The sequence below is a fragment of the Chrysemys picta genome, chromosome 6, assembly GCF_011386835.1.
Source record: "Chrysemys picta bellii isolate R12L10 chromosome 6, ASM1138683v2, whole genome shotgun sequence".
Classification (NCBI taxonomy): domain Eukaryota; kingdom Metazoa; phylum Chordata; order Testudines; family Emydidae; genus Chrysemys; species Chrysemys picta.
Window position 1 is genome coordinate 58,991,532 of NC_088796.1, and position 25,231 is coordinate 59,016,762.

The following is a 25,231-nucleotide window of genomic DNA, read 5'->3' on the forward strand; positions in this document are numbered from 1 at the left end:
ACTCCCACTTCTTGTGCCAAGGTTAATAGTGAAATTGTTAAATAAGATTGGTCCCAAGATGGATCCTTGAGGAACTCTACTAGTAACCTCCCAGTAACCTGGCAACTCACATTTCAGCATGACGTTTTGTAGTCTCCCATTTAACCAGTTCCTTACCCATCTTTCAGTTCTCATATTAATTCCCATCTTCTCCAATTTAACTAATAATTTCCCATGTGGAATTGTATTAAATGCTTTCCTGAAATCCAAGTAGATTAGTTTTACTGCATTTCCTATAAAATCAGTTATCTTTTATCAGAAAGAGATCGGACTGGTCTGGCACAATCTACCTTTTGTAAAACCATGTTGTATTTTATCCCAATTACCATTTATTTCTGTGTCTTTAACTATTCTCTCCCTCAAAATTTGTTCTAAGGCCTTGCAAACAATTGAGATCAAACTACAGGACTGTAGTTTCCCAGATCACTCTTTCACCACTTTCTTAAATAAAGCTACTATATTTGCAATTCTTCAGTCAGAGGGCACAATGAGTTTATGGATTCATTAAAAATCCTTCCTATTGGGCTTGAAATTTCATGTGCCACTTCCTTTAATATTCTTGGATGGAGATTATCCGGACCCTCTGATTTGGTCACATTAAGCTGTTTAAGTTGGGCTTCCACCTTGGATGTGGTAATTTTACTTGTGTATCCTTGTTGCCATTAGACACCCTGCCACTGCCCCCAAGCTCCACATTACCCTTATTAAAAACATTCAACACTCTGTGGAAGGAAAAGTACCAAAAGCTAGCACAGTGACATTAAAACTAAGACTAGGAGATTTCAGTAAAATGAGGCAGTTGGTCAAAAAGTCCATTTGGCATGAATGCTATTTAAGGAAACAATAACAGTCTCGCAGAAGAGATGCACAAAGACAAAACAAAACAACAACAACAGGGGAACCAGCTAAGAAATAAACAATTGTCTGGCTATACCGAAAGGAGGATAGGAGACACTTGATATGGATTTTAGTCAGGCCACAACTGTATTATAGACATGTCTGGGACTACCCGGCAGATAAAGTATACAGTGCAGGCAAATCCATGTTAATTCAAATCATTACCTAGGGCTTCCACCAGCCCCCCTTCATTTTCCATCCAGGTCCCCCAGCCAATCCATGGCTTGGCCCTTACCATCCATCCCCCTCGTAGGAGGGTTAAGGTGGGCTATAAGAATGGCGGGGGGGGGGGTTGGATCCCTGCTGTACCAATCATAGGAGTCCCCAATCCCCTCCTCTGTTTTTTTAAAGTTTTCTTAAACTCATGTTGTAGTTGTGCAGAATGCAAATAAAGTTATCTTCCTCTACCATAGCATTCAGAAAATCGTGGACAGCAGATTTGTTTTGGGTGGTTAAATAGTCTAGTAAATCTAGATTGTCTCAGCTTTGTAGCTGAGTTGAGTCCCTTCCATTGTGAAGAAATTGCTTGTTGTTTTATTAACAAGATTGATAAGATTAAGGATGGGCTGTCTGCTTACCTCCAGGGTCTTGAACCTCATCTTCTCTGTTAGATTTTCAGCCAGCGAGGCTCACTGAGGTAATGGAGGTGTTGTCAGAAGTTCATCTCACAACCTGTGCTTTGTAACCATGTTCTTTCTGACTGCTGTAGGCCAGTGGTGAAGTACAGGATACTTTGCTTGTGGAGATTGTTGATGCCTCTCTCAGAGAGGATAGGCTGCCTATTGCATTTTCCAACCAGGTCACCCAGTCAATCCATGGCTTGGAACTTATCATCCACTCCCCTCGTAGGAGGGCTAAGGTGGGCTATAAGAATGGGGTGGGGGGTGTTGGCTCCCTGCCGTACCCAGGGGTGGCTCTATGTATTTTGCCGCCCCAAGCATGGCAGTCAGGCAGCCTTCAGCAGCGCACCTGCGGGAGGTCTGCTAGTAACGCGGATTCGGCGGCATGCCTGCAGGAGGTCCGCCGGTCCCATGCCTTCGGCGTACCCACCGCTGAATTGCCACCAAAACCATGGGACCGGCGGACCTCCTGCAGGCATGCTGCCGAACGCAGCCTGACTGCCGCCCTCACGGCAACTGGCAGGCCGCCCCCTGGGGCTTGCCGCCCCAGGCACACGCTTGGAGAGCTGGTGCCTGGAGCCGCCCCTGGCCGTACCAATCATAGGAGTCCCCAATCCCCATCCTCCGTTCTATTCCTTTATCCAGCACATCCTTTTAAGTCCTTTACCAAGCTATTTATCTGGTCACTGGATGCCTTCCCTAGCACAGTGACATTAAAACTAAGACAAGGAGATTTCAGTAAAATGAGGCAGTTGGTCAAAAAGTCAAAAATAAGAGAAATAAAATTATCAGAATTGGCATGAATGCTATTTAAGGAAACAATAACAGAGTCTCAGAAGAAATGCAAAAAAAAAAAAAAAAGGGGTTGGGGGGTTGGGGGGGTGAATACCAGACAGTTAGGAAATAAACAATTATGGCTAAATGACAAGCGTTAGGACTTTATTTGAGCCAAAAAGAGATCACTCAAAATTTGAAAATCTAACCCTAAATCTAAAGCTATGAAGGCGGTGAAAAAATATGTGGAACTGCTGGATCACAAGGGCTTAAAAGAGATCTTCTGCAAGAAGCTAAGCCATTGCTGAGAAGCTATGTGATTTCTTTGCTTTAGTCATCACCACAGTGGACCATGGGGAGATATCTACCCTGGACCTGTTCTTTTCTGATACAGGGAAGGAAAACCCTGCTTGTGGAGATTGTCGACGCCTCTCTCAGAGAGGATAGGCTGCCTATTGCTTTGAAGGACATATTAGTATAGACTTTGCTCAAGAAGTCATTTTTTGACACTGACCATATAGCTAATTATCAACCAGCATCACATCTTCCCTTCTTGGGCAAGATTGTGGAGAAGATTGTAATGAGACAATTCTAAGAGTACCTAGATATCTTTGATTTCCCTGACTGTTATAAATCTGGGTATAGATCTGGCTTTGGCACAGATCATGTTGATCAATGATCTCCTCCTGGTGAAGATCATGTGTCCATGCAGGTATATTATTAGCTCTATCAGCTGTGTTTGAGACCATTGATCATGAAGTCATAGAATCATAGAATATCAGGGTTGGTAGGGACGTCAGGAGGTCCTCTAGTCCAACCCCCAGCTCAAAGCAGGACCAATCCCCAACTAAATCATCCCAGCCAGGGCTTTGTCAAGCCAGGCCTTAAAAACATCTAAGGAAGGAGATTCCACCACCTCCCAAGGTAACCTATTCTAGTGCTTCACCACCCTCCCAGTGAAAAAGCTTTTCTTCTATCCAACCTAAACCTCCCCCACTGCAACTTGAGACCATTGCTCCTTGTTCTGTCATCTGGTACCACTGAGAACAGTCTAGGTCCCTCCTCTCTGGAGCCCTCTTTCAGGTAGTCGAAAGCAGCTATCAAATCCCTCCTCATTATTTTCTTCTGCAGACTAAACAATCACAGTTCCCTCAGCCTCTCCTCATAAGTCATGTGCTCCAGCCCTCTGATCATTTTTGTTGCCCTCCGCTGCTCTCTCCAATTTTTCCACATCCTTCTTGTAGTGTGGGGCCCAAAACTGGACACAGTACTCCAGATGAGGCCTCACCAATGCAAAATGATTACGTCCCTCGATCTGCTGGCAATCCTCCTACTTATACAACCCAAAATGCTGTTAGCCCTGTTGGCAACAAGGGCACACTGTTGACTCATATGCAGCTTCTCGTCCACTGTAACCCCTAGGTCCTTTTCTGCAGAATTGTGTTATTGTGTTCTTTTCTGCAGAACTGTGTTATTTCTGCAGAAGTGTTATTGACTTGTCTGTGGATCTTGGTGGTAGTGCTATATCTTAAAATCATTCTGCTGGTGCAGAATGCAGCAGCTCATTTACTGAGCAGGGCATCTCTCTGTGAGCACGGCGCATACTCTGGGATCTGCATTGGCTTTCAATTGGACTTTAAGGTATTGGTAAAATGTGGATCATAATACTTCCCTGCATCAGGGGCATTGTGAGGATAAATACATTCAAGATTTTGAGAAACACTGAGATTATGGTAACGGAAGCCACAAGAGCAACTGTGACTGCCACCTGCTACAAGGACTATCTATTTATTAGTTTTAAAATTACTGTTGTCTGCTAATATAATTGAGGCCATTAAGCCTTTTTCACATCAGACTGTCATGTTTTCCTTAGGATATACCCAATATCTTAGGTTAATATTTTTGCATTATCTAGGTATAATTTGTTAAGGCTGGAGTTTTAACTTTAATTCTGTTTACTTTACTTTATGGGTATTAGTTAATCACTGAAGTAGTATATTTATGGCACACTACACAGGGATTTACACACGAGTCATATTAACATACATGGCAGGTGTGTGTGGTTAAAGCCTCATGTGAAACACTAAAAATTTACCTCCCAATTTATATGAATATGTTTTTGTGGTTTAATATTCTATTTTTTAGTAGTCAAAGAAACAACAAGAAGAAAATGCATATTATGGAAATATACAAATTTTGGTATGACATTATACAATGTCCTTCTTGCTTCCTATATGGTCTACATGCCTGGCGTATATATTTTCAAATGTTTATTTACCTAAAGAGTTGTAATATGTCCTTCAAAATCATGTACTCCTTTATTATATTAATCCCAAAGTTTCATTTTTAAAACCACAGAATTTAAAAATCTAAAAATTAGTTTATCTGATGGATGTTTTGGAGACCAAGAAGTGTGTGGTATAAACACATATTAAGGGATACTGAATATTGTACTGTACTTTTGATGTTTGTGCATAACTTGCATTAGCCTTAAGGGTGCTAATAAGGGTTGAGGGATAACAGGAGTTATGTTTCAGGGAAGAACACAGCCCTGGGAAAATTTTAAAAGCATATTATTTATTTAACAGACAGTAATACCTCCTTATGAACCACTAAGCCCTATTCGGTAAATCTCCATCTAGATTGCTACCTTTCTTCAATGGGTCTTACGTGGATCGTAGACACAATGTCTATTGTGTAACATTTCTCACTCTCTCTCTCTCTTTGAGGTAAATTGTTTAATAGTATGAGAAATTAGACAGACAAAGACCCCCTTATTTTCAATAACAATTGTGTATATTGGTTTTACAACCTACCTGTTCCAGTCTGGGGTAAATTTTTATGGCCAAATTACAAATTCTTGTAAATATGGACTTATAACAATATACTTTCAGGGGAGTATTACTAAAAAATACCACAACAATCTCTGAACAGCTCACACAGATCACTTATGTGCAATCATTCATAAAAATCCAGAGAAGTTTTACAAGAAAGAAAACCTTTAAAATCTTATTTATTAGGTCATTTTCCAGTGTTACTGATCCTGATCAGATTTAATGGCCTATTTAAACATAGCATTCTTAAATATCTTTAAGTCTCCAACCAACAAGCGCATGACACTTTTAGGCTTGTCTAAGCAACATTATGCAGGCTGACCTTGACATTAAAATTAAATAACCACCAGCTCTCTGCTGCCATTTCAATGTATAATCTCAAGGTATATTCTTATACTTTAACAGGCATTGAAGCTCAGTCACTATATCAAAGCTACATTAAAATAACTTTGCTCTCAAATGACTATGGTTAACACAGCAAGATCATATATTTTTAATATTCACAGTTCACTGTTGTTAAATCTTATCTGATGTTAATTTAGCTGTGAAGCTCATAGTCTTGGAATTGGAAGATGCCAAAAAACCAGTTCCTCTGAATGATTAGGTTACTAAAACTGTTTATAATGAAAGATAATACATTAATTATTCCACGTTATGTGGAAAAAGTCATGATAGCTCCAAGTTATCTTAAATCACTCTAGGAAGCAGGTGGGCCTGTACTTTCCTTACTTGTAGTGCCAAATGTAAACATTAAAAGGCGTCTGGATGGAGCTGAATTGTATTGAACTGCAGCAAAAAAAAAGAGTAGCTGGATTTTTTGTTCCAAGAAATTCTGTCTGCGAGTCTATATGCAATTGCAGAATAGAAAATACAGGATAAAGTCTAAGATGGACGGATTAAGTATACTAAGAGTATAGTCCTCCAGTCTTTATTAAGGGACAACTCCATTGAATTGGACCCTATATGTGAAATAATGACTAACTTGAAAAAGGAAGCCACATAGCAATTGAGTACGTCACTCTTTTTTTCTGTTACTTTTTGGAATACTATTAACAGTAATTCAGTTTGTCAGAATCCTTCCTCTTCTCCCATTATGAGAAAGATTCCAGACAATCAATCAGAGTCAGAACACAAACCACCAAGAAGGAGGCAAAAACTAGTGAAAGACAGAATCAGATTCCAGACCCAGCCCTATAGAAAGTTTTAAAACTTTCAACTCCCAAGACAATTGGTAAATTCCATCATACAATTGTAGGTTCAGGGATACATAATGGCAAATGAAGATGGACTCTGAAAAACTGATTTACTGGTGACTAATTTTCCTTTGTGGTCTGACCCACTTCTCTCCATCCTGTGGAAGATTCCAGACAAACAGCAGATGTAGAATGTAGACCCAAAAGCAGGTGGACTTATTGAAGAGATGGCTTCGAAAAAATTTGGAACTAAATTTGCCTTGGTTATCTATACCCACCTAGTAGAGGATAATGAAAGTGTGAGACAAGGTCCCAGTAGCCCACTTGGAGAGGTGGAAATAAGCCATGTGTGAATTGGCCTTTCATTGGCGGGGATGGAGTCTTAACTATCTGTTTGTAAATATGAGAATGTTTTACAGACTTGGGTGCGCAGAACACTGGTCCCGTTAAGGGTTAAAGATTAGAACCCAAAGCCTATCAGACCCATCAGAAAGCTGAAACAGCTGAAACCTGAACTCAAAGAATTTCAAGCCACTGTTGAATGTGATTTTTAAAAAAAATGTTTTGCAGGGACTAGTTAGTAGGAACGTTCATCCAGATCTTCATTGATACCCACCATTTGGTTCTCCACACAAATGCAAATTCCCTTGGTTCACTTCCAAACTCTGCCACATACCTCACATGTGATCCTGGGAGACTCTCCAAATCTTCTGGGGAATAAAGACATATTGCTCAGCTCAGCTCCTCACCAAAACAAATCCACCCAACATTCTCATTGCAGAAACTCCATGCTAAGAGTGGCGAGGATGTTCTGGCTAGGAAGCTGGTTCAGATATAAGTTCTGTGTCAATAAAATGATCTTATCTCCTCCTTGCAGTATCAGAACCTTATGATCATATTCTCCCTGACAAACTGCCAATGAAAGAGGAAGCCCAAATGTAAGTGTGACAAGGGAGTGTGTTCTTTCAGAGGATGGGCAGCAGGCAGTTGGCAGGCACTGAAAGGGCACTTGAGAGGGAGTTAAGGGGACCACCGATGTCTCCACAATATTCCAGTAATGGAAAACAAATGGACACATTAACAGTACCTTAAGTTATACCAGGGAACTTTTCGTTTGTACCAGCAGGGACTACATGAACCAAGTAGTGCGCAACACATTACTGTACTTTAGAAATCTCAACCTGGTAGTACACATTGCTGCTCTATGTAGGCAAACCCTACGAGAGGATCACTGTGGCAGTCAGGTGACTGAAAATATTCCAGAGAGCCTTCTGCTGTGGGAGAGTGTGAAGGAGAAAATGATATGACAGAAAACCTGAACAAATCTAACTCAGGGGAGCAGGAAAGGGAGAGAAGAAACCCCAAATTGTTACTAAAAAAAAAGAGGAAGCAACTTCAAGCCCTGCATTTTTAATCAGGACATTAAGGTGCCTTTGTATCTTATCGACAACTTATTTGGGCAAAAATTTGATCTCAAAATTTTGCCCTGGATTTGGGAACTAGAAAATCTTAGGCCTTGTCTGCCTCTCTAACTATATTGATATAGTTAAGGTGGCAACACTCCCAATGCCACTAAATGTGGCCTCAGTTACCCCAGTATAAAAATGCTTATACCAGTAGAACTTACTCTGGTTCAGGAAGGAATAAGCTATAAGCTATACTGGTCTAAGTAACCTTACACTGGTACAACTGTGTCCACACTAGGCATTTACTGGTATAACAATTTCAATAAAAAAACCAACCCCAACCCAATATCACTAACTGAAGTGGTTACACTGGTAAAACTTTTAAGTGAGGACCAGGCCTGTAAAATGTATGGAACTGTTGTGGTGGTTGGGATAGAACACAGTAGACAAAGAACAGCCCTTGTTATGGACTGATATAAAGGCACATACAACAGACTGGCTTGATTTCTGCATCTGGGGATCACAGCTCCTGGTGACGGGGGTACTGATGCCTCCCAAGTTGCTATGGTCCTTCAAGACCATACCTACATATTATTGGTGACATATCAGTTTGTACTTTTGTTCACAAAGTTGTGACTTGTAAGCTTTTAAGTCAGAACATTTGTCTGGTCATTCTTATCTATGCCTATTCCAGAGTCACCAACAATGTTCCATATATAGAGCACAAACATCACAAACAATAAGAAAGCGTTAAAAACCAGCATTTTAATGCTGAAATTCTAAAAACCTAGCATGAAAATTTCTTACATAACTGCCATTTTATCAACTATAATAAATTTCACGTTGATTGTCTTTAAATTTCTTACCTTAAGACTAGCAAGTACATTAAATGCTATTTTTAAAGAATGAAGAGACAATAAAACCATATGAAACAACAAGTGGTATAATGTTTAAAATAGCTATTTATAAAAGAGGGAGTAATGAAAGAGAAAATTTATTTTTTAAGAGGTGCCACTACTTAACATTTTGAAAGATTTCTTTTGTACTTGAGAAACAATAAGAAAGTCTTTGATTTTCTATGTACCACTTACAGTATATCATACAAATGCTTTAAGTTTTCATCCAAATCTACAGTTAAATTACCATGTAATTATTTCAGGAGAAATTATACTTTTTATTGTTAATTTCATTAACACGTTCGTGGTAAGAGTTTGGCTGTATTTAAATGCAGTTATCAAAGTCTTCACTACTACAATTAAAGGGATAATTTTCATATTATCCTAGAGGATAGTTTTTTGAGGGGTTTATAATTTCTGAATTAAAGCAATAACAAAAGCAATAACCAAAATATGGGCAAAAATGGCTATCAAGCTTACTTCAAGGTATACTTCTCTGTGATCCCAATGGCAAAATATATTCTTAAAATATATCGTCATTAACATAAAAATAAATCAATTGCATGCTCTTTCTGAAAACGGTGATGTGATGTGACAGCTGTATATCCCTTAAAATCATTGTCAATAGGACACAGTTGCACTGGGATGACTAATATAAGGGTGCTAGAGCTGGAGTGAAACATATCAGCCTCACAAACAAGTATATTCACATTTCTGGTTTTGTAAAGTCACAGTAGATAATACTGATGATATGATAGATTGCTAACTATTATAATAACCAGTACATCAATAAATACAGCACCATTACTTCCCCATCGTGTATGTATAGTTAAGTTAGTACAGTGGGGCTAATTCACCATTGCGTTACTCCAATTTTACACCAATATTTCACTATTGATTTAAATTGAGTTATATTGGCAGTGTTTGATGATTCAGGCCCAGTAGGTGGGGAATTTGGGAAATAAATTAAATGATTTCTGGATGCTGAAGTTCAAAATTCAAGGATATGGCGGAAAGAGGGAGATCATACCTTTCTGTGCAAATAAATCCTACTTCCTGCAGAAAACAGGGATTGGGGGAGGGAGGCTCAACCCACTGCTGAGGCACTGCCTTTCCTTACCGTGGAGTATAAAGAGACCTTTTTGCTGGCTTGGAAATCCATATGGGGAAGGGCATGAGAATTAGGGAGACTGAGGAAAAAGTGGGTGGAGTGGTGCGAAGCAGATGCACATCCTCCCCCTTAGACCTCTCTCCCAGAGCCCAATTAAATTTACAGAGAGAAGATAATTCAGCCCAAGGAGGGGTTGCAAAAGGTCAGAGCTACTGGAGATGCATAAGGCCTAGCCTCCTACTTATCCCAAGAGATCAAACCACACCCCCTTCCCCTGAGCTCCATCTGACAAGTTTTAGGAGTGAGTGAACCAGCCCCATACTTGGTCAAATAAATAATCTGAGTTTATCAATCTAAACTTAGATCCTGGTCCTCTCAATTTAATTTTATGGCATTCTGTTCACACTGCAGCACTGCAACAAACCTGGAAGTCTCCTCTCCAGAGAAATTCAGTACCAGAACAGCAAAAGTGATGAAGGTTAGAAAAGAGGTATATTTCCCTGGCTATTTACATACAGAAAACTCTGCACTTCCCACTCTAATCAGTATTTTCACTCCTATTTTATGCATACTAAAAATTCTACAACTTAAATACATATAAGGTTAAAAAACATATACAACCAACTATCTGGTTGTTATTGCAATAACCACTGAGTGTATATATGTCCATAGAACTTCTGCTAATTTATTAAAATGTGCACAGAAGGAAAACAATTTTAAATATCCCTTTTGTTTTCTATAACTGCTATTCTTTAGAAATCATGAATGCAACATACTTTCATTATAAATAGCACTACAAGATTGTGTTTTTGAGCTAAAACTGAAAGTAAAAGTTCAAGAATGTTTGTAGATGTTCTAGTTTGACAGTTTAGTGTGCTGGATGTGACTTTCACAGTCTGTTGGCAGATTGTAGGAAAGCCATCACACCTGTGACTTGCGCATTGATTAATGAGTCTTTCAACTCATTGCTACCATCTGAAGAAGGGCCGTGGCCTTTCCAAGCTTCACTGGTTTATTCATCTTCAACTGCAGTCCTACCAAGGTATCTTCCATAAAGAAAATCACACCTGGTTAAAGCTAATGAAAACCTCAATATGTCATTTTCTAGACAAGTCAAAAAGCATATAAAACTAGACAAAAGATGTATTCAAGCAACATGAATGCAGTTTTGTCATAACCTGTCAATCTAGAGACTAACATTAAAAAAGCTTTCCTCAATGACATTTTTCATGGTGACAATTCTGAATTCTCTCTTTACTATACATACAGGATACACAACACAGTTTCCTGCCCTATGCACAGACCAAGTTTGTTGTTTCATCCAGAAAGGAATTTGGCCCAGGCAAATTGGCGTTTTTGAGAACTTGCTGATAATAGTGTGGGTTATGCATGGCAGGTTCAAAGGCCACCCAAATCCCAGTAGATCACAGCACCTGTTGGGACAGTCTACCAACATGGGAATGGCATCCTTCTGTCCCTCAATCCTGCAGCATCTTACTTTCAAGTGTACCATGGTCTTAATCTTGGCCCCACTTAACAATAGTGTTAAATTACATCCCTATATGGAGATGATCATGTAGGCTTTTCATAGTCACTTGCCTTAGTAAGAAAGGTGAAGGATAGTTTTTTGGCTAAGGCACTGGATGGGGAGTCAGAAGATCTAAGTTCTATTCTTGGCTCTGCCACAGACTCTCTCTTCAGCTCTGGAAACAGCGCTTCAAGCACTCTGTCTCAAATTCTCTATCTATTAAACTGGGATAATAATACTTCCCTTGCTACCTCACAGGGGTTTGAAAGTCTTGACTCATTAAAGTTTGAAAAGAGTTTTCAGATCTTTATGTGAAACATACTATTAGTACAAGGAATTATTATTTATTATTAGTAGCACATTGCTAAACCCCCTAAAAGCTCAAGAGGCAGAAGGAAGAAACAGTTTGGTGGGCAAGGCTAAACTTCTAACTTGCTGCTATGCCTGCCTCAGCTCTTTCTCCTTTCCCTCACAGAGATAGAATCATAAACCCCACAGTGCAGGTGGGTGGATGAGAAGCAGGTGGTAGTTGGAGCAAGCACTCAGTCAGTACTCTGCCTGCATCAGCACAAGCTCAGAGCTCTAATACATCCAACTATACATCCAAGGAGTAGAGGAAATAGAATTTACATTTTCAGCAACATCAGCAAGAAGGATAAATGTGACCCTTTTCACTACAGAAGCAACATTGAGTAACAGGAAGGTCAGAGTTGAAAGAAAAGAGGATTACTGGTAGAGGAAAGACTGCATCTATTAATAAGGAGATGAGAAAAAACCCCAGGATTGACTTGGAGTCTCCCGGAATCGGCATCGATCTCCTGGTGACTATTGAAAGCAATCTGGGAGATCTTAATAGGATATTTTAAGAAAATGACATTATGACAGAAATCTCCGGAAATAGCTTCAGTCAGAGTTGGCAACCCTAGACAGCCAAGTACTAGATGCAGGGTGTAGTGGCATGAGGTTCTGAGTACAAAATTGAGTCAAAAGGCATATCAAGCAATCTCAATGTGGTTCCAATGAGGAAAAAAGCAGGCCCTGCCATGAAGGAATGATAAGGATAGCTATGCAAATTGCCAAGGACCAGGTGAGATATAAAGCCTTACAACAGATACATAAATACATACATTATTAACATCAATAGTAATAATTCAAACTGAGCATTTTTTGATTTAAAGATGTCAAAGCACCCAATTTATAAATAGGAAAAGTGAGGCAGAGTGAGCCAATGACAGAAAAAAAGGACTCAACTCTTAGCCCTATACTCTAGCCACTAGACCAGGCTGTCCCCCTCTTAATGCTCTTCTTAAAGTAAGGTAGGTACAGTCAATACATTTTTTTTATTTTCCCATGGGAAGGTTTTATGCACTGGTCTAGATGCAAATCAGAAAACAAGCTAAATTCCAAGCATTCCCCTGGTTCCTTTGCTAGTAACAGTTACAATAGAATATATTGTACAGGGGAGGGATAGCTCAGTGGTTTGAACATTGGCCTGCTAAACCCAGGGTTGTGAGTTTAATCCTTGAGAGGGTCATTTAGGGATCTGGGGCAAAAATCTGTCTGGGGATTGGTCCTGCTTTGAGCAGCGGGTTGGACTAGATGACCTCCTGAGGTCCCTTCTAACTCTAATATTCTATGATATCCCAAGTATGCAAAGTCCCCATCATAAAAGACTTTTGACATTCCTCTTTCTAACAGAGTTGGACCAATATTAGAAGGTTAGATATAGGAAATCATATTAGCTACAGCCAATCAGGGTCTGATAGCTCCCTCTTTTTCCAATTCTTCTGAGGGAGCAAATTGTTTGAAATACCAACGAAGGGTTATACATCAAATTAGGGTATTAGTAGTTTCTGTTGTTCTCTGGGTAAAACATGCCCTACAATCTACAATTGCTCAGGCATATTGTATCTCAGTGCTGTAATACATGGAGATGGACATTCTCAACCTGCATTTCCAGTTCTTCTTAACAAATTTCCTTTTATACAGGAAGGGACTATCGGGATGCAATTAAGTAGTGACTGCTCCTAATGCAAGGTAGATCTTATTTAGTTAAGGGAATTATATATCGTAAACTATGAATTTTGTACAGTGTTGGAGTCCTGAAGACTTGACACAAGCTACTTGATATCAGGGCTCACCCATTCATAGGTGCATGGTGGGATGACACACAACAGTCCAATTACTGGGGCCTAGAGATCCCAAGATGTAGGGATTCAGATAACTACAGGACAAAGTGCTTATTCCATAACTGTTTTGCACATGGTTAATAATGTTCTAGCTATTTGCCTTTATGTTCTCTATGTCTTCTTTGCAGTATTCCAGCAGCAACTGGAATTTTTTTGGGGGGGGTGAGGGGGAAGGGAGTACTATGTTCGGGGTTGTACAATAGGGCGCATTAGAGGACGACAATGGTCCTTTCTGGCCTTGGAATCTATGAACTCCTTCTCCGCTAGTGTTTCTCCTACAAAACCAAACTGTCAGGGAACATGCCACTTTTTTTTTTCTGTCCTTGTCATCTGTTCTCACTTTTTCAGATCCAAACATCTTCAGAGACATATTACATCTTGATGTGGACAAAAAAGTGCATTTACCAGCACAGCTCACCTTGCTGATCCACCTTTCAATTTCAGTACTAAGTGAATTTTTCAGCATGTTGATAAATTGGATTTTAAAAGAGCATTTTCTGGATATATAGATGATCGTCAACACAATAAACATTATTAATGTAAACATTTTCCACAAATAGTTCACCATATGGCTACCATTCACAACAGATGCTATCTGTGTATCCACTAGAATATACACAATCTATGCAATTTTTCCCTGTAATAATTCAAAATTCGAAACTAGAAAAACACTGGTTTCATTCTACTTATGGTGGACTTTAATAAATGGTAAATATTTCATCAGATCACCTAGCTCTTGATTGGGAAACAAATACTGCAACTTTATCCAACATCAGCTATTATAAACAGAACAGGCACGTGGACAGTCCTTACCAAACCCAATCCAAATGTTTTTCCACTGGCCAAAGCCCTGAAGCTCCACTGTAGACTAACTCAGATTAGAATGCTCCCCCTGACTCCAGCACAGCAGTACACTATATAGCAGGGGTCGGCAACCTTTCAGAAGTGGTGTGCCAAGTCTTCATTTATTCACTCTAATTTAAGGTTTTGCTCTTTCTATAAGTCTATAATATATAACTAAACTATTGTTGTACGTAAAGTAAATAAGGTTTTTAAAATGTTTAAGAAGCTTCATTTAAAATTAAATTAAAATGCATAGCCCCTTGGACCGGTGGCCAGGACCCGGGCAGTGTGATTGCCACTGAAAAACAGCTCATGTGCCGCCTTCAGCACGCGTGCCATAGGTTGCCTACCCCTGCTATATAGTATAGGCCCTAGGTACCCACAGGACTGTGTCACTGTGTGATAAGCCCCTGACATGGCTTATTACAGGAATCGGCAACCTTTGGCACGTGGCCTGTCAGGGAAATCCTGCAACATCTGCAGGTTCAGCTGATCGTAGCTCTCACTGGCCGCGGTTCGCCGTTCCAGGCCAATGGGATGTCCCACACCGCCAGTGGATTTCCTTGATGGGCTACGGGCCAAAGGTTGCCAATTCCTGGCTTATTAGGTAACATTCAATCTTGATTGGGCTATGGACATTCTGATGTTCTAATTGGGCCAGAGTTTGTGCAGGTTTGGCAGCAGATACCACTGCAACCCCACTAAATTATTTGCCACGGAATATAATGAGCCCCTTTTATTTACTACATGAACACACACATGCACCTCTGCTCTATTTTAAAGAAGCCTACCAACCAGTTGAAGATATCCATATAGAGAGGTCTGAACTCACATCTGAGAGGTGGACCTGAGCAAGGTGAAACATCCAATGTTCTCCCATGACAGCTACCTCCCACCATGAGTCCTGCTTTTTTCATGATGATATTGTTTTGTTAAGATGGTCAGGTTGTTGACTCCCCTCCAAATTCATCTGAGTAGCAAGACAGATCATACTAACACGAGACCTTCTGTGGTTGCTGCCTGCTGGCTAGCTACTAGCCAAACAAAATATACTATGAAAAAAGAATTTGGTAAATCAATCACCAGCTGGATATGCTGGGCCTAATATCAAATCAGCATCTTTTTGAAGCAGCTCACTAGCAAAATAGCCAGTTGAACCGGCCAGAAACTTCCTCCTGCCTTTTATTTTTATAACTGACCATGAAGGCTTTGGCCAACTTTGTCTTATAAAGAATTATATTGTTTATATATTTTTCTACTCTTGTTTATTTTTTCCCTCAGTACTGCTACCTTTTTGATCTGATTAGCCAACATTTGGGGTGTCAGGTTGTTTCCTTTAGGAGGAGAAATTGATGATGGAATCAGGTATTTATTTGAGGTAATCCAGTTTATTTACAAAGAACATATACAAAGTTCAGTTTCCCTAAACTCAGGAGCAATCAAACACCAGGAGACAGTTTCCTTGCTCAATATTTGAAGCCTTTTTTTCCAAACAGCAATCTCTCTTAGGGTTACACGACAAGTACTTCTCTGACAGTCCTTGGCTTTCTGCAGTCTTCTGTGTCTGCTACTGCTCCGTACCCTGCCCACACACACATGCAAAAAATATCCAGCTCTATGTTGTTTGGATTCACACTCCTGAAAATTCCTTTTGCCCATACCGCCTTCTCACTGGTCTTGCATGTGGTCTGTTTTTTGAGCGATGGCTCACATTGTTTCAGCGATCTTACTCAAAAACAGCTTATCCTGAATGAAGGGCAGCTATTGTGTCCATGAGCTTCAACGAGGTTTCACCCAACCCCCAGCATAACTGTGATTACATCACAAATATGAAAACAGCAGAACTGTTCATATTTACAGTAGCATGCAAATTAGCAGTTTTAATTCTCTAAAATAAATACAAATGAGACCTGAAAGTATTTATTTTACCTTGCGTGTGTGTGAGAGCAAGCAGGTGTTAAAATCATTCCCCTTTTATCCGGTACTGGAAGCTTTTTACCCTCCCCTAAAAGCCAACTAATTAATGTGCCCACCACTTGGAGGCTCAGGGACAAAACTTGTCCCCATCTCACTCAGTCAGTAACTAGGTTGGGGAGGCATTTCCCTGGTAAATGAGTCCCATAAGCACTTTTTGCTTACTTTTTCTACGGCAGGAGAATCAGCAGAGCATACTTAGTTAACATAGTGTCAAATAGACAGCATTTAAGCTTAAAAGGGGAAATAGAACTAGACATCACTGTGGACAGCTTGATGAAAACATGTATCCTCATTGTACAGCAGCAGCAGATAAGGGAAGAAAGATGTTAGAATGTGTTAAATAAAATGATAGAAAATAATGCTGAAAATTCTATAGTGGCTGTTTTATAAAATGATGGTATGGCCTCATTTTAAATAATGTGCTCAGTTTTGTTCACCTCATCTCAATAAGGATACAACAAAAACTGAACGAATCCAAAGGAGGACAATGAATGGAGACTTCCAAAATAGGAGAGATGAAAAAGATTATGACAATTCAGTTTAAAATGGAGACAAATAATAGATGACATGACAGAGGTATATAAAATAATGAGTAGTGTAGAGAAGGTAAATCGGGTGCTTCTATTTACACTCATCACACAAGAATAAGGGGATAGCTAATTAAATTACAAGTCAACAAGGGAGGACTTGTGGCCTCAGACAGCAGCTGCCATCTGTAAGTCACACAATCCTTCTCCACTGCCTTTGGCTCATACTGATGACATCAGCTGCCAGGGCAGTATAAGAGCCAGCCTGAGAGCTTAAGTTCCTGTTGTGGGTTGGCGTCATACCTTTTGTTTATAGACACACTTAGTAATTTGTATTTGTTTTCAAAATACAAATTGCTTCATTTTAACTGAGGGCAGTTGTAAGCTGTAAGTAGGGGATCTGACATAGTTTGCATTCTTTGCTATTGTAACATCTTTGTCAATTAATTTTGGTTTAACTGAAAAGTTAATGTTTTGAAAAATAATAGTCTAAGGGTACGTCTACACTATGAAATTAGGTTGATTTTATAGAAGTTGATTTTTAAAAATGGATTTTATACGGTCGATTGCGTATGTCCACACTAAGCGCATTAAGTCGGCGGAGTGCGTCCTCACTACCGTGGCTAGCATCGACTTCTGGAGCGGTGCACCGTGCGTAGCTATCCCACAGTTCCCGCAGTCTCCACCGCCCATTGGAATTCTGGGTTAAGCTCCCAATGCCTGACGGGGCCAAAACATTGTCACGGGTGGTTTTGGGTACATGTCGTCAGTCGCCCCTCCCTCCGTGAAAGCAACGGCATACAATCATTTCACGCCTTTTTTTCCGGGTTACCCGTGCAGACGCCATACCACGGCAAGCACAGAGCCCGCTCAGCTCACCATCATGCTGCTGTTGTGGGCAAGTCTACTGTGGGGGCTGCTGTGATCCAAGTATCCCTCCCTGTAGGGGGGAGGGATAGCTCAGTGGTTTGAGCATTGGCCTGTTAAACGCAGGGTTATGAGTTCAATCCTTGAGGGGGCCACTTACGGATCTGCGGCAAAATCAGTACTTGGTCCTGCTAGTGAAGACAGGGGCCTGGACTTGATGACCTTTCAAGGTCCCTTCCAGTTCTAGGAGATATCCTCTTCTATCTCCATTTAAAAAAAAAGTAGCCAATGCAATCACTGACATTCTGTTATCAAGGGTAGTAATTCTGGGAAACGTGCGGGCTATTTTAGATGCATCATATTCCTGTCCTTTGTCACTGGTGAAGAAGTCTTGCAGCTGTATATTCCAGTCCGGTCAGCGCTGTAACACCTCATAGCACTTCTGTGACACATGTAACAGCTCCAGGGCTCTTGCTCTTTTGCTTTGGCCGAGGTACCTTGTCCTACCCGGACCTCCAAGCATTCGACACAGAAGCACCTGCAGCAGCTGGCATTGCCTTCGCAGTAGACAGTGCAGTAGGACTGCTAACCGTCCTCGTCGGACATGTAGCTTGGCCGGGGGTTCTGGGAAGGTCTTCCCTGCCCAGCTCCTAGTAACCTCCAGGGCATGGTGTACGGCTCCACCAGTTCTGCTGCAACTCTGCTCTCCTGCTCCCCGGCGACGAGCTCAGGGGATCCGTTCTGGTCCTCCTGGGTGCTGCTGGGACAGTGCAGTAGGACTGCTAACCGTCCTCATCCACCGCTTCCGCTGCAACTCTGCTCTCCTGCTCGGGGAATCCGTTCATGAAGCCTGGATAGCAGTAAGGAGCAGTTCAACTATAGGCTGAGCAAGTGCAGAATGGTGGTAGAATGTGCCTTTGGAGGTTTAAAAGCTTGCTGGCGCTGTTGGTCAGACCTCAGCGCAACCAACATTCCCATTATTATTGCTGCTTGTTGTGTGCTCCATAATATCTGTGAGAGTAAGGGGGAGATGTTTATAGCGGGGTGGGAGGTTGAGGCAAATCGCCTGGCATCCGATTTTGAGCAGCCGACACCAGGGCGATTAGAAGAGCACAGCAAGGTGTGCTGCGCATCAGAGAGGCTTTGAAAACCAGTTTCATGACTGGCCAGGCTTCGGTGTGATAGTTGTGTGGGTTTCTCCTTGATACAAACCCGCCCCCTTTGTTGATTTTAATTCCCTGTAAGCCAACCAGGCTCCCCACTTCAAAATAAAGTAACTATTGTTTTGAAACCATGCATTCTTTCTTTATTAATTAAAAAAATGAGATAACGGACAAGATAGCCTGGGTGGGGTGGGAGAGGAGGGAAGGACAAGACCACATTGCTTATTGTATCCACACTAAAAATCAAACTGCTTGAATGACAGCCTTCTGTTGCTTGGGCCATCCTCTGCAGTGGAGTGGTTGGGTGCCCGGAGCCTCCTCCCTCGCCCCGTGTTCTTGGGTGTCTGGGCAAGGAGGCTATGGAACATGGGGATTATACAGTGGATGAAGCGGGGGTCTGTGCTCTTGTTGGCTTTCCTGCAGCTCCAACAGATGCTTCATCATGTCCATTTGCTCCCCCAATAGCCTCAGCATCGCATCCTGCCTCCACTCTTCGCGCTCACTTAATTCTTTCCTGGCCTCTGCCACTGAACGCCTCCATGCATTAAGCTGTGCCCTATCACTGCGGGAGGACTGCATGAGCTCGGAAAAAATGTCATCGGGAGTGCATTTTTTCCGCCTTCTAATCTGCAATAACCTCAGGGACAGTGACGATAGGGGGAGCGTAGAAACATTCTATGCTCTATGATTCTGGGGGGACTGCATGGTCACCTCTGCTGCTAAGTTCGCCACGCTGACCAAACAGGAAATGAAATTCAAAAGCTCCCGGGGCTTTTCCTGTGTACCTGGCTAGTGCATCAGAGTTCAAAGTGCTGTCCAGAGCAGTCACAATGGAGCACTCTGGGGTAGCTCCCGGAGGCCAATACTGTCAATTTGCGTCCACACTACCCCAAATTCGACCCAGCAAAGTCGATTTTAGCGCTACTCCCCTCGTCGGGGAGGAGTACAGAAGTCAATTTTAAGAGCCCTTTAGGTCGACGGAACAGGGTTGGTTGTGTGGATCCAGTCATTTTTAAATCGACCTAATGCGGCTAAATTCGACCTAACCCTGTCAGGTAGACCAGGCCTAAGTGGGGGAAACTATTATGGAGAAGCAAGGAAGAAGAATAAAAACAGAATAGATAAATATTTCATACCTAAAACAAGGGCAGAATTAAGGCTGAAATATATGAGTAGTCTCCATCCTGAGTCAACCCCTTAGCCAAGATAATGCACAGATATTGTAAAACAAAGATATTTCTCTGAAGTGGGGATATAATACAAGCTTCACATAGTCTGATGCATAAGTAGAGAAACAGGTAAATGTAAAGGTTAGTGATATAACCATGCCAGATGCCTCCAGTAAAGTTCAACATCAAAGGGGGAATATAGGTCCTCAGTTCACGAAAACAGAGAAAATAGAATTTTTTTTCTTACAAGTTCAAGAGAAAATAAGATGTAAAATATTCTAGGAAATCATAATCTCCAGATTCTCTGCCTACAAACATGGAGTGCATCTGTGTCTCTTACTATAAAAAATTGTGGATATTATTCATAGTCTGATTTTGAACCTAGAGATATATATGGGAAAAGCATCTGAATTCCACTGAAACCATGCCTTCTAGACATATCTGCCTCCAGAGAAGTATCTGACTCTGAGAAAGGAGATTCAAATAATAACCAGTATGGTTTCGACTTCGTGTTTACAGTTTCATGTAAATTCTTGGATCAAAGTGAGGGTCTCTAAATCGGTTCAGCTTCCCCCTTTATATCAAAATCTTGTTATTTGTCTGCTGGGCCTCTTGAACCCAGTCTGAATCAATATACACATTTCTGCCCAACGGGTGGAACTTCTTTGGAGTTGCTTACCTGTCCCAGGATTTGCAATAATTGTCTCCCACTGATTTTAGGTCCTGGAGAAGTTCAGTAATTCTCCCTGATAGAGCGAGCATACTATTCCTAGCTCTCAAATATACATATAACATTTATAGATGCACATGTTTATGAACAATCCCTTTGCCCATAGCATCTGGCACATCTCAATAAAATAATCTTTTCAGGTTTCAGAGCTTTCACATCTGTCACACTACCAACATGTAACAAATCAATATGTTGCAGACAACAATTACTGAACAAATCACAGTTTCTGCAGAGCCTGGCCTAAAACTCTGGTCCCCTCACCTCCAAAAATCACAGATCACCATCATTTCAGCTAAAGAATATCTCACTGGATGTCAGTAGTAGCCGGTCCCTTTATCCTGCCCATAGGCTAGTAAAGAAAGGGTAACTTCACACATACAAAATGAGTACATTACAGGAACATATCGTAAACATATTAGGAAGGAGCATTCATTGCTCCAAAGATATCAGCTTCCTTTCATACAAATAGAGGTCAGAGGCACCTTAGAAATACCTTAAATATATAAGTAAGATGATTTACCATGCAAACTTAAATTTGTCCTATACCAAGGACAAAATTACTATTTTTGTTATATCTGACAGGATAAGACACAAATACAGCACACAAATACTACCTCCAAAGGACTTACAGTATTTTACATTCACCCACCTCTCAACAGTCTGTGAGTTTTAAGAATATCATTAGTTTTGCATTAAATATCCTTGCTTTTCATTAAGCACTGCAATTTTAAAAGACAAAAATGTCATTTTAAAGAGGAACTGTTAGCACCGTTAAGTAAAATTTGTGTTGCATTATTTTTAAACAATTTAAATTAATGTTTCTGTGCTATAGCTATCGTTTGCCATGACATCACTGAATTTAGGCCTCATCACTTATTTTAACAAGCATTCCCCTGAGTTCTGTGCTACACAGCTGAAATTTATATGAGTATTATGGATTTGGAAAGGCAAAAAATTGCTATTATTACTGTGTAAAGTACTGCTTCTGGACAATGGCAAACAAATTCTGGAATCTTAATCACAAAAAACACAGGCTTTTACCCCTTGAGATAAAAATTGTAAATTATACATTTATCACTAAACTTTCTCATCGCATACTAAATACAGAAAAACTATCCTTTTGAACAATTGCCACTTCAAAATTCTGTAGTTTAAAAATATATTTCCCAATTATTTTACAATTTGTGTCAAAATTAACTTTAATGTATAGTCCATTATAAAGTAACACCAAAAAATTGGAAAGTACAGACATTCTATATAAGAATCTTATTACCTGTGTGCCAGCAGTGCCCTGAAGGTCATCTGATTCAGTCCCAGATAAATTGGCAGCAAGATTGACCAATCCCAGTTCCATTCAGTAATGGCTGACTGTTGAGGTATGGGAAGAAGCTATTGTTAGTTATTAATCAGAGTTAATATGATCAGTAAATTAAAGCTCCAGCTGTGATAGACTAACTAAGAAGGAGGGGGGTCTAGAACAAGGACTTAGACAGATGATATCAATCATGTCCACAGAAGAAGGTTTTTATTCCAATAAGACAGCAATTAATTTATAAATCCATTTGGGGATGTAGCCATTATTTATAAAAAGATAAATCAATTTTTTGAGTCGTTATTCTTCCAACTGTTAATGGCATTTTGCCCAGCCACTTTCTCTGAGAGCTTGACTCTATTTGAAAAGCAAAATAATTGGCAACTTTTTATGTATTGTAGCAATTTACATTTTCTACTGTCAGCAAAAAGTTTATCAAGAGAAAGAACTTGGTGTAGCTGGAATTCATGCTGTATCTTAATTAGTGCGAGATATTTTACTTGTCTATTGTTGTCTAAGGCATTGCAGTCACCAGATGGTTATTATAAATACCTATAAATATAGACAATATGAACTCAGGTAAATACCCTGTTGCTTATTTAATTAATAAAATCTATCCTACAATAACTGTATGCAGACAAATGACGTTGTACAACAATATCGTGCTTACAAAGCAATGCTTGTGGCTGTATAACATTAACATTATTAACTATAGTTCAGCCAATAAGGAATATGACCATAATACAATTAAGTTCAATATACTTGGGAGAGGGATTGCTCCCAAAATTAGTATGGTGAAACTAAATTTGGCTAGGAGTTTTTAAAAAAAAAGATGAGGAAGCTAGTCAAAACTAGGGAAATTAAAATCCTTATGACTCTGAATGGAAGCTACTTTCCCATACCATAATAAATAGTAACAGGAGTTATGTAAACCCCTAAACAAAAAAAGAAGAGGGAAGGCAAATACCTATATATATATATATATATATATGGCTAAATGGCAAGGTTCAAGAGCTTATTTAAGCCAAACAAGTATCCTTTAGAAAATGGAAATCCAGCCCAAATGAAGCCAATAGGAAGTAATGTAACAAACTGTAGCAAGCAGAGTTTCCTCTGGTGCTACTGGAGACAGTTGAATATACTTCGCGGGTCCTCTTCCACTCAGCTGCTTTAGTTCCCTCCCTGTCCCTCCGCTTTTCTTTTACCCCCTCCTTCCCTCCTTCATGCACTCACACATAATAAAAGTCAGGGCAAGGGAAGGATAGAGAACGGAAGAATGAGAGAGAGGGGCAGGGAAAGTTAAAGAGAATAAGTGAGTAAATGGGGAAGAAGGTGAATGGTGGAAGTGAATGTCTGGTGAAGAATGAATGAGGAGGAAAAAGTCTATCAAGAGTGAGATGAGAGATGGAAGGAGTTAATGAAGAGGGAGGAAAGAGAGTAAAAGAGAGAGGGGGATGGAAGCAGGAAAGACAGTGCTCCAATGTTCTAACTGTAAACTCGGGTAGTCATTCATTCTACACACAGAATAACAAAAAACAGAGGGAACGCCAAAGATAAGTGAAATCAGAAGGGATAAAAAGAGGGCATTTGAAGAGGAAACAGGAAAAAAAAAAAAACAACAACAACAAAACCCAAGAAATTTTGTAAATGTAATAGAAGGAGGAAGCCTGGGAGAGAATTGGTCAGTCTGGTGGTAAAATAAAGGAGATTGAGATGTCGGGACAAAGTGATAAAATTCAGTGTAACAACTTGCTACGACTAGACGGTAAACATCAGGAGTTCTGAAAGTATGTAAATATGAAGTGGCTGAATTGTGAACATTAATTATGCACTCTCTCTCAAATTAGCTACTAAATCAAAGGGCTGGAAGATAACACATGCACATAATATTTAATTAATATGCTAGGGTTGATCCTGGGGTGTACAGAGCAGCAAACTTTATTTCAGGACCAGGTAAATTGGCTGAAATTATAATTAAATATAATTATTAAACCTCTTGATCATAGAATCATAGAATATCAGGGTTGGAAGGGACCTCAGGAGGTCATCTAGTCCAACCCCCTGCTCAAAGCAGGACCAATTCCCAACTAAATCATCGCAGCCAGGGCTTTGTCAAGCCTGACTTTAAAAACCTCTAAGGAAGGAGATTCCACCACCTCACTAGGTAACCCATTCCAATGCTTCACCACCCTCCTAGTGAGAAAGTTTTTCCTAATATCCAAACTGAACCTCCCTCACTGCAACTTGAGACCATTACTCCTTGTTCTGTCATCTGGTACCACTGAGAACATGATATGATGGGGACAAACTAGCATGGCTTCAGAAAAGGAAAATCATGCCTTCTAATCTACCGTAATTCTTTGCATATGTCAAAAAGATAGCAAATAAGACACAACCCGTTGATACAGTTTATTAGTTCTTGTTATGGACTTTTCCAAAGACCAGTAAACCACCTTTGAAAAAGTCCATAACAAGAACTTATATTAAGGAAACCAAGTAGTCGTGGGGTGAGAAGAAAATTATTGTCTTGTATAAGAAACTGGCTATAACACAGAAAAAAAAAGAGCGAAAACAAATGGTCAAATTTCATAATGGCAAAGAGATAACAGGGCATGGCTCCAAAGACTGTCCTAAAATCATTGTTGTTCAATGATGTGGTAAAACAGGTGAATAGAGAGTGAGGAGGCAAAGCTTACAAATGACAGAAAATCAATTGGGTTACTCAAGACTAGAGAAAATGCCAGGAAAAACCCAAGGTGGCAGATAAAATTCAGTGTTGACACATTGTAAGTAATAATTTGAACTATTCATACATATTTCTGTGTTCTATTTTAACTGCAGCCACTAAGGAAAAAGACCTGACAGTCATAGTGGACAGCTCAATATAGTCTTCTGCTCAGTGTAGAAACAGGAGGAGTCCAGAAATTGATGATGAAAATGTTAAGAAGTTTTAAAAAAAAAACTACGACAAGAACTGTATATGAAGGGAGACTGAAAAGTTTGGAACTGCTTTGTCTAGAGAAAACAAAAAAGAGGGAACATGATAGAGGTATATAAAATAACGAATGGTAAAAATAGGGCTCCTAAATGTTTTGTGATTCCACAGCTATACAACTTGCTGCAAAATCTATCCTTTTTTAAAGATGCTGCAGAATT

General features: G+C 40.1%; 1 protein-coding gene across 7 annotated transcripts in view; it reads right to left on the reverse strand.

Annotated features, from left to right (window-relative positions):
- Nucleotides 1–25,231, reverse strand: part of KIAA0825 (KIAA0825 ortholog) — a 419,242-nt gene that overhangs the window by 164,878 nt on the left and 229,133 nt on the right. For 6 of the 7 annotated variants that reach the window (XM_005306902.5, XM_065550182.1, XM_065550179.1 and 3 more), the window contains one exon: nucleotides 22,037–22,131. The exons of the other annotated variant lie outside the window; for it this stretch is intronic. In XM_005306902.5, coding sequence (XP_005306959.2) covers nucleotides 22,037–22,131 — 95 coding nt within the window. The remainder of the gene's footprint in view (nucleotides 1–22,036; nucleotides 22,132–25,231) is intronic. 7 annotated transcript variants of the gene reach the window in all.